The sequence below is a fragment of the Stegastes partitus genome, unplaced genomic scaffold (assembly GCF_000690725.1).
Source record: "Stegastes partitus isolate 25-593 unplaced genomic scaffold, Stegastes_partitus-1.0.2 Scaffold734, whole genome shotgun sequence".
In the NCBI taxonomy this organism is placed as follows: Eukaryota; Metazoa; Chordata; class Actinopteri; family Pomacentridae; genus Stegastes; species Stegastes partitus.
The window spans coordinates 33261-43727 of NW_007578465.1; the positions used below are offsets into that span (position 1 = coordinate 33261).

Consider the following 10467-nt stretch of genomic DNA (forward strand, 5'->3'; position numbering starts at 1 on the left):
TGCCCGTAGGTGTGAATGTGAGTGTGCTTGGTTGTCTGTCTCTAAGTGTAGCCCTGTGATAGACTGGTGACCTGTCCAGGGTGTCCCCTGCCTTCACCCTAAGTCAGCTGGGATAGACTCCAGCCCCCCATGACCCTCGTGAGGATTAAGGAGTGTATAGATGATGGATGGATTTATACAACAGCACCACAGTCGTTCATTTCCACCTCAGTCGGTCTCTGTTTAACTGAGTTGATCATTTCTTACACTGGTGAAGCAACGGAATCATTGGTGCCTACACTGGCAATAGAGCATCTCTTCATTTGATACGGATAAAACAGTGTGTGCATGATATACACACCCAGGGCTGCTCCATGCTGAGGACTCTGTGAGGAGATCCCAGGGAGAAGATTGACAGACTTCAGGTTACACAAAGGATAGAAAAAGCAAAGACGTGGATCAGACCACAGTGAGAGCCACAGCAAGCATGAGAGCATGACACGGGCGAACCGTGGGGAGCGACGGCTATACTTAATGACCTGAAGCTGTGAAGGTGTCTCACTGCAGAGCCGGCCTCCCCGCCTGTATCCTCCTCCTCCTCCTCCTCCTTCTCCTCCTCTCCTGCAGTTCACTTCTCTCCATCTGTTATGATAAAGCTCAACACAACTGTGCTCCCAGTCCGTCACTCTATCCTCCCTCTGCGTGGAAACCGCAGCAGCCTCAGGATACAGCCCAACACCCCCGAACCAGGGTTCAGCTTAGCACCGCGTCTGGGTGGTTTTGCAGCGTTTTACCTGACGGGATCAAAGTGGGCATTTTGATTTAGGAACGATTTCTTTTTCTTCAGCGTTGACTGGAATCATTTTCACACCCAGGTGTTTGACTTAGCAGGACCCTTTGGGCTCTTTTTCCGCTGTTCCAGCTCCATTGAGGAACTTAACGTGGAGACTGAGGTGCTTTATTTTTCTTTGATTTATCGGTTAAATCCTGAGGAGGCAAGCAGGATGGACTTCACTTACCTCTGGCTCCTCGCCACCACTCTGATGTTGATCCACCAGAATCAAGGTAAATCTGTCTTTAATATTATTATTTTTTAATATTAAATAAGTAGACTTCCTGACGGGTGAAGTGCTGCCTGCTGGTAGAAACGGAGGCTGGGTATCAGTTGCAGCTGTTTGATGAGAAAAATTCTTTAAACATGCACTTCCTCTGAAATGTATACATTGATACCTTAAAAATAAACCCACACTACTCAGAAATATTGGGTGACTTGAAAATTCTGCGCTCCTACTGAATTCCATGAGAATGTGACTAAACACACTGTATTGGAGGAGGAAAACTCTCTCTCTGCATTTGTAGTTTAAAGTATTAAAATTTTCAGTACACTTTGGAGACTTGGCTCCAACATTGATCCCGTTTAAGTCAACATGAAGGGTTTATAGACAGATCATGAAAGTGTAGCTGGAAAACTGACTGAAGGCAAGAATGTAAAACGAGTCACATTTTTTAACTTAATACATCAATAAACAACAACAAAAAAAGGTTCGATGATTACGCTCATCAGTGTTAAACTACATATAAAAGTGCATTTTCCAGCTCCTTGGTTTTTCTTTTCATTTTTTAACCACTTTTCTGTTCCCTATTTTTGCATTTTCCATTTTCCTCAACAAACTTTCAGCGTTCCACTTGTTTACATGGTAATGAGATGGGTGTGTCTGCTCGTTTCCAGGGAAAACACTGGCCCTGGGTCACAGTGTGTACCTTACCACATTTTAATTAGTTAACCAAACACATTCCCGTTGATGTTACGTTTTCCAACAACATTTTACAGCTTTTTGTCAGTTTTGTGGTTCTGCATACGAATTACAACTTTGTGTCACTTAAAGAAATCTCCATCAAGCAACCAATGCAACCGTAACTACCCTAAAGACGGTTTAGTTATATATTCAGGAATGTAGTTTTGTACATCACAGGGAGTTTAAGGTCTTATCGCATAATGAGAACCTGGAATGCATTTACTTGATCTCGCTGCCGGAGGTTTTACCTGCGGAGTCTTGGCTGGACCTATGTGAACGTACAAGATAACAAAAAGGCATTTGTGGATCACAGGAGCGTCTCTGGAGATTCCCCAACCTTCTCAGATCAAATCTTTAAAGGAGGACTTACTTATTGACAGAATGAGTGGCAAAGTACTGTGTTGTTGTTGTTGTTGTTGTTGTTGTTGTAGCTCTTCAGTTCGGGTTCATGTGAGATGAAATTATTCTTCCATCTCCGTTCACACGTTCGCGTGTCAGGTAAGATCGCAAATTAGTCTGGAGAGGTGAGCCTGAGCCAGGCAAAGATCCAGCAATAAACATGTACAAATGTGGCCTCTGGCTTGATGAAGATGCTGTACGTGCTAAACACCATGTGGTAAAACCTCTTTTATTTGAAACAAATCCTTTTCAGCTAATGAACGCGTTATGTAACTCAGTGGTTGTATTGAAAACGGGCCTAATCTCAGCTTTAGACGTCTTTGGCTGCCACTCAGTGGTTTAGGTGTTCCTCAGACTGCTGCCACAGGCGATCTGCAGAAAGCTCCTTCAAGAACCTGTAATGTGTTCCTGAACCTGGACGGTTCAGTGAAGATATTATAAGGGGGGGAAAAAAAACAGACCACTTAAAGAATCCTGAATGGCAATCGTTGGGACACACGTTGCAGCAATCGTTTGCTTTTTAACAGCCAAACCAAGAAACATTCAGTTTATTGTGTTGTTAAACTGATTCAACTGCAGTGTCATGGAACTGTGTGCATGCATAGTAAAAGTAAAAGCTGTCTACAAAAGCGTTTTCAACGATGAAAAACAGAGAAAAAGTCCATTAACTTTTAAACAGTTTTTATCAGATTGGACTGGTGATTCTATACATGCCGTTTTTATGTCCCGGTAACCGCTGAAGCTGCAGTTATGGCTCTCTCTCCATTAATTTAGATAGGGATGTGGTCTCGTTAGCCCTAAATAACTGCATTGGGGAATTACCAAGATGGCTGCAGGGTGGCGAGACTTGCCTACGAGGACTTTTGGAAAGTTTTAGGAAGGAGAAAAGACATCTGTATGAGTATAAAAAGCTTCCCGATGGCACAAGCAGCATAAGCATTCCCTGCCTCTAAGTTTGCATGTTCATTAAAGAGGGAAACTTGGAAGATATTAAAAAATAAGAATTATCCTAATATAGATATTCCAGCATGTATCCAGCTCTGTAACTCCTGTTTTTTTTTTTTCTCATTAAGGAGAGAAGAAAAGTCCAAGATTTAAGTTTGCTGTTTGGTAAATGAATTAAAGAGCCCATATTGTGCACATTCACAGGTTTAAAAAAGTGTTTCTGGGGGTCTACTGGAATGTGTTTACATGTTTTAATGTTCAAAACATGTTTGTTTTTATCATACTGTACACCTTATTTTATCTCTTTTCTTTTTAAGGCCCCCCTCTGCATTTCATTTTAGTTACATTTCCACAAATTCAAAACACACAGAACGAGAGGCACCAGGACTGACTGTTCACTCTAAAACCCAGCCAGCCCGGACTGAAAGGTTGCTGGTTACTTTTATAGCCAGGTGTAGTGATTGCTGGGGTGGAGGAAATTGGCGGTGGTCCAATGAGAGGCGAGGAGAACAAGGACCGGAGTGCAGGTCTTCAGCTCCAGGTTAATTAGCCGAGATGACTGGCAGCTGGTGTCCTGGAGCGAGTTCTCAACCAGCCACAGCTGGGCCTGCACAGGTCATCTCCACATAACAAGTCCACATGACAAAACGGCACAAACACCTCGGGCCGTAACAAACATGTAGCACGACGGTACAGAAATGAAATGATGACTCCAAAAACTTGATTCACTGATAGGAGCCTTTTGAAGACCCTATACATGGGTTTTAAGGAGGCCCTCATGATCTATCAGCTGATCAAGTGCTTTAGGGCTGCATACTCCTAATCAGAAGACTGAGAGCTTTGGGGGCCCCTGTTGTGGTGAACCCCCAGGGCACTTACCCATGTTGCCTTGTTGTTAATCCATGATTATAGCTAAAATAACTATGATCCCTCAACAGCCTCCCACCCATTTGTATTGTCAGTGTTCTACTTTTGAGTGCTGTGGGTTTTTCCACCTGGTGCTCCAGTCTGTATACGTGCATGTGTAGTTCAGAAAACGGTACAAACTATGAGGAACTAGTTCCTTTTAAAGTTTTTTGACCTTGTGTTAACAAATGTGGTGAAATGACTTTAACATGGACCAACAGTTAAATAAGTCGCCACCTCAGGATGAAGTACAATAACTTTAACGACCCTCTGATTGTCCTTTTAGTATTTCAATTTGTACAAATTCTGCCAGTCTGGCTATTTCCTGGGCCCCAGTTATACTTTGCCCTTCATGCTAATAAGTGAAACACTAAATGAATACACATTTCACTTCACATGTTCAGCACATTTCAGAACAGGCCAGTATTTCCTCCTATTAGGTGCTTTGTTTTACAGGATTGCAGCTGGGCTCATTTACATCTGCAGTCCCACAAAACACCAAAAAACCCAACATCTTAAAACTACACTCATTTTTCAGGTCTGATTTCACTGCAGACATAATAAACCTCATCTCTTGATACATCTTGAACATTGAAGGAACAGTTCCTGGTGGGTTCATGTGAGAATCAACCGCTTGTGTCCGCAGCTTTTTATTTGCACACCTTTGGACAGAAATGTAGAACTGATCAGTAAAAAAAAAAAACCTGAAGCTGTACACGGCTGACAATCCTATTGACCAAACAAAAGCTTGTTGTCAGACAAAAAGTAAAGGTTTGTCATAGTTTAAGACAGACTAGCATGTGGCTTAAGGAGTGTTGCTACTTAAGTTGACCTCGTCATTATGAAATAAGGCTTGTGGTTTACAGAGTCATGACCAACCCTAAAGTTCCTCATTTTCATTTACTGTCACAGGGTAACACTTACCACGGAGGTAAAATGCTGCTTTTCTTCATGGAATATTGAGCGTGATGAATCGCGCTCGGCACATGTCGCCTCCAACCACTTAGACACTTATTTTGTTTTTAGTTTTTTTGCGTAGAGTCTTCCTTCGCGTCAGAGGAGCGCCCCTCTGTCAACAAGCTCTCCTACTCTCCTGGCTGTGATTTATTTATTTTTTCTTCCATGCTGTCCATACATTTCCTTTTCTATTCCTTCCCTCTGGCAACACTTTTGCCATTTTTCTTCCTCCACTATCTCCAGCTGTCCTCTGGGCTTAATCTGTGCTGCATGTTTGGTGTTTCTGTGTCACAGCCAGACATCTGAGGTTTATTAGGGATTGCTGCACAAACCAGCACTTTGAAATCACAAGACAACACCAGGGTATCATTTCTCCCAGCACCTACGATGAAATAAAACCCAGTGGTCCGTATAACTACAGGAATAGTCTGAGCTACTTAAAATGGAAATATATCCTCTAACAAAATCTGTTTGTGCTGCTACAATCCCGTCTGACAGTATTAATACTTAGACATGCCCACTGGGTGGCTGCATTGGAAATGTCTAAAAATCCCTTATGAATGAATGTATTAAACAATGGATGAAGAACCCAGACCCATTCATTCCAATGCTCACTGGTACACTGGCTCAGAGAGCTTTCACCACAGTACCTTAATGAGCTGTAGTATTTCCTCTGCCTGAACCTGGTGGACCATTTACAACACTTCTAACCACAAAATGATACAACTATAAGACTTTTGGTGGAGTTTAAACACCAGTGAGATGTCTAAATACCTCTTGCAATGGTGCAACCGTAAGTAGGTGCGGCAGCAAGTAGGAGATGCCTGGTCTGTGATGGAGTGTGGAGATGGTGTATTTTTTTCAACCAGACTAAACATGAGCTGAAATGTAAGGCATGGGGTGAACATTTTGGCTGCTCTGTTGTATACTGAGCAGGCTTTACTTTCAAGGTAGTGACATATAATTTATCACAAGTTATTTGGTGGGATAAAGAAGCATGTACAGTGGGGCCAGTCCCCGTTGGATACCGTAGCTGTTTTTGTGCTAAATTTTGCAGCCTTGTCCTGATATTAAGTGGAGTTGAAACACTCACCAAACTCTGTGTCCAAAATAGTGAAAGTTAGTCTTCATCCTCAAGCTTCTTGTCATCCATCCATCATCTATACACCGCTTAATCCTCACTAGGGTCGCGGGGGGCTGGAGTCTATCCCAGCTGACTCAGAGTGAAAGCAGGGTACATCTTGGACAGGTTGCAAGTCTAACCAAGCACACTGACATTCACACCTACGGACAATTTGGAATCACCAATTAACCTCAACATGTTTTTGGACTGTGGGAGGAAGCCGGAGAACCTGGAGAGAACCCACACTGTACAGGCAAACTCCACACAGAAAGATCCCGGGTGTCCTCACCGGGACGCAAACTGCGACCTTCTAGCTGCGAGGCGACGGTACTAACCACCGAGCCCCCCTGATGTCTGGCAACAATGAAACATAAAAATGGGAGCGATAAATCCCATATTTAACATTTCATATTTTGTGTTTCTTGTTAAAGTATTTTTTTTAGTGATCACGTGCTAGGACTATTGTTGGTTTAAAAAAAAATGTTGTATATCTGTTTCTAAAATTATATAAACTAAAGATTAAAATCACAACTTCTTTGTTGTTGAAAAAACGAATTGCTTTACTTTGCAAGGTCAGCGATGCGCGGCTCGACCAGCACTCTGCTCCAACTGTATGAAATATTATATACAAATATCATTACTTATCATGATTCTAATGCTCCAAAACTGTTCACACTGAAGACATCATGGGGAATCCTCTTTCATTAAATCGTTTTTCTTTAAGATAAGGAGTTCAGCTGCTAACACGTCCAACGCTGCCCATTCATCCAATGGGAACATTGCCACTGATTGCTGTAGTTTTTATTTGTCTGTGTTTGTAGGTGACATATGACACACATGCACGTGCAAGTTTGATTTATGTTCGAACTAAGCTGATGTAAAGGACCTGGGAATTAAGTCATTGTGTAGTTAAAGTAAGTGCTGAACAATTATCACTAAAGGTTTCATCCTGGAACTTAGATATTTGTACTACCTCATTCAGATTGTAGCTAATGGAGCTAACAGCATTAGCATCCTTGGGAATAATGTGAGGAGTACTAAATGTTGATTCATAGAGCCGTTTTGTAAGAGACAACTCCTAAAGTCCTGATTCACATTGAATTAAGAAACGCCATGACAAGCGAAACACCCTCCTTAAAGGTTGATCTCCAACATGTTGTCTTTGTATGAGCGGAGGAGTTCTACTGAGAACCATCTGCTGCTACCAATCACTTTTTAAAGTATTGTTGCATCAATAAATCCCACCTGACCTCACAGAGGAGGTAACTGGACTGATTCACCACCATTTGTGCTAGTAGTGGTAGTTAAAAGTAAAAGCTTTCAAGTTACTGACAATCAAATCTTTGGTTAATTAGTCCTTAGCTGGGACACCTGCTGTTGTGCGACATTCATGTGATATTGGCCTGTTCAAATAAAAACATCAACTGGAAACCAAAACCCCTCCTGAACATTAAATATGGTGCACCATGAGATGAGTAGGTTCCTCAATTTAAGCCCTAATGTGATACACTTAACATCAAAATCAATCCTAAAACATCTTCTCAGTGTCCTTCCTTTGTAAGCTGCGCTCACAGTGGAGGTCAGAAAAGGTATTCGCGCTGCAGCAGGTTTGGCGGTTGGCCGCCGTCAGTGCGTCACCACGGACTGTGGACAGACAAGAGAGTTTTTCTAACACCCTTCACACCAATAAGATTTTTACAGTCTGTCTGGGGATTCAAACTGGAGCCGTTTGGGTTTCAAAAGCTCCAAATTAAGCTGAGAGTTTACATTGGCTGTCACGTTGGCCTCAGCACCTTTTATTACCTCCCAAGAAACTCGAGTCACCAAGAGTAGAAAAAAAAAACAATGGACACGAAATGCTAAACAGCATGTTTAAACCCCAAACTGTGTTTAGCTGCACGCCAAACCGCTGCATGCCTACAATTCCTTTCCATAAGTGAAAGCATGATTATAAATGTGCAGAAAACTCTTATGTTACTGAATGCTTTCTTTTTTTGAGAGGCCTCTACCTGCAGAGTGACTCCTGCCAATCCAAACAGCCAGCTCATGGATTATCGGCTGATCCGCCTGTATATTGTCAAATATTGTCAAACCCTGTGGAGCCAACAAGATCTCATAACCAGGCACAAAATTAAACTGGCAGTCTCCAAACACTGTAGGAGTCTGAAAAGGGGTTTTGCCTCTTGGGTTTTCCTGCATTCTTGTTTTTTATTTTATTTTTTCTAAAGTCACAGATGCAAACTAATACAGATATTTGCATGAATACCTGCACGTGGACACAAAGTATGCAAGCTTATGGGAACAGGCACGCAAACACCTGCATTAAAAGGCCACAAAGCACTAAAGGAAGTTATGGGAAAGGAAGTATACGTTGCACTGAGGGCTGCTTGGAGGATTGAACGGGTGCCAAAAGGAGAGACGAGAACCTAACGTCTAGGATGAAGTTATGTCTACTTCCATAAAGTACAATCATGGCCTTTAGCAAGGAAACAATAAACTACCACCTTACAGCTCAAAGTCTGACATCACATTTGAGGTTGGCACATGTCCAAGTTGAGGTTTGGACCTACGTTTAAAATGGAGAAAGGAAATATCATGGCACACATGGAGACTACAATTAATAATATTGGTGTGAAATCTGTAATGTCGAGGAAGTTTCACCTTCTCAACCTCAAAACCACACAAGGGGGATTGAAAGCATGTCACCAAAATGATGCCATTTATCAGAGGCAATAACTGAAAAAGAAAAAACAAAGAAAGAATCATGCAAGTTTTAACTTTCCAATGTTCCATGAACTACTCATCTGTGACATGTGGGTCCAGAAGTTTAAAATTGTGATTTTTAATTCAAATTGCTTTATTCTCCATTTTCCATTTTTTTTAAAAATTGCCAAAAATATACATTTACTTTCACTAGATTCTGTAAACACTAAGAATTTTGCTCTCCTCTGAAGCATTTCGCGACCCGACAGCGACCAACAGTCTTGTGACAAGAATTCAGTAACTTTTCCGATTAACGCAAAGCAGACACGAAAAAAATAAAAAATATAATAAAATATCACATTTGTTTCCAGTATTGGTTAAACCTGTGAGCCATAAAACATATTGAGTCCAGGTTTTCTTTCAAATAAATAATAAAAACAATACATTTTTTTTCTTTTTATACGACTTTGTTTGACTGCACATGAGACATTCTTTGAGTTCCTTCTACTACGACTTCTCACGGCTCGGCTGCTTTCATAGAGTTGCTGGTCTTAAAAATGAGCCCACGGTAAGTAAAAATGTGACAGGAGCTAAAGAATCGCCCAGAAGCTGCTTGGTCAAGGTTTTCTTTTTGTTGTTGGCTCATAGTGAACATTATATAATTTAACTGCATCGTTATTTGTGACTTCACTCCTTCTGGGATTGATTAACAGACCACGAGCACCAAGTTCGCTTCGCTTTGTTTCATCGGCGCAGTCAGAGCTGCTGGGAAGTGTTCCCGGAACTGGTGAAACTTTGGTCACATTGACACGGAAAACCACAGATGGATTCAGGCGTTTGCCAGGACTTTTGTCCGCTTTGTTACGGCACGGATTGCGGTCTGTGTGGAGCTGCAGTAGTCATCCGGTGGGTGCTGTTTTCCAGCAGCAGCATAGTCTGACATCAACGGGCCTTTAATGAGCTGCACCCCCGACAGTGACTGGCCATGTCAGTGCCTCGTTCTTCACAGTGAGCAACACACTGCAAATTTGAAAATAAGTCCATGCAGCGGTCTTGTATAGCATGTGTTAGCTGTTTTCTGTTTGGAAGGGAGATGCTTATTTTGCACCAAATTAACCTGTCAGTGCAGTACTTTGTCGCTAGTAGCAATTAGTAATGTCCGTTCAAGAGCCGAAGAATCCAGTTCTGTACGTTGACCTACAACAATCTGTACAGCTGCTTTCATCTTAATGTTTTTCAGGCTCTGGCACCAGAATCCTCTGTCCTTATTCTGCTACCAAAGCTGATTGGCTTGCCCTGCATCTGGCTGGAAGAAAAAGTTATTTGAATTAGTAAAAGAAATCTGCTATGTGTACAGTAATTGAGGGGTCTGGAGCCAGTATACTGCTCTGCTGGAATAATACTAGCTGGCCACATGGTTCCTGTCTCAGCTGCTTTGTTGTCATTTTGACTGGACACTCTTGAATATGCACCATGTGAGCACAATATAAACTCAAATAATGAAGGAATATAAACAGGCTCATCTGCTGATCCCCAAAACTTACCAGCAGGTTTGGAAGGCGAGTTATATTTACAAAATCCTCAAAATTAGACAATTTAACAGCAACAGAAATTGAATAGTTGGATTTTTACCTTTCCGACGGTCCTTGAGCTACTCAC

General features: G+C 41.9%; 1 protein-coding gene across 1 annotated transcript in view; it reads left to right on the forward strand.

The window, feature by feature from the left end:
- The first annotated feature begins 698 nt into the window (after positions 1-698).
- LOC103364255 (endothelin-1) overlaps positions 699-10467 on the forward strand; it is a 31886-nt gene continuing 22117 nt past the window's right edge. The window contains exon 1 of the mRNA XM_008291313.1: positions 699-1044. Coding sequence (XP_008289535.1) covers positions 984-1044 — 61 coding nt within the window. The 5' untranslated portion in view covers positions 699-983. The remainder of the gene's footprint in view (positions 1045-10467) is intronic.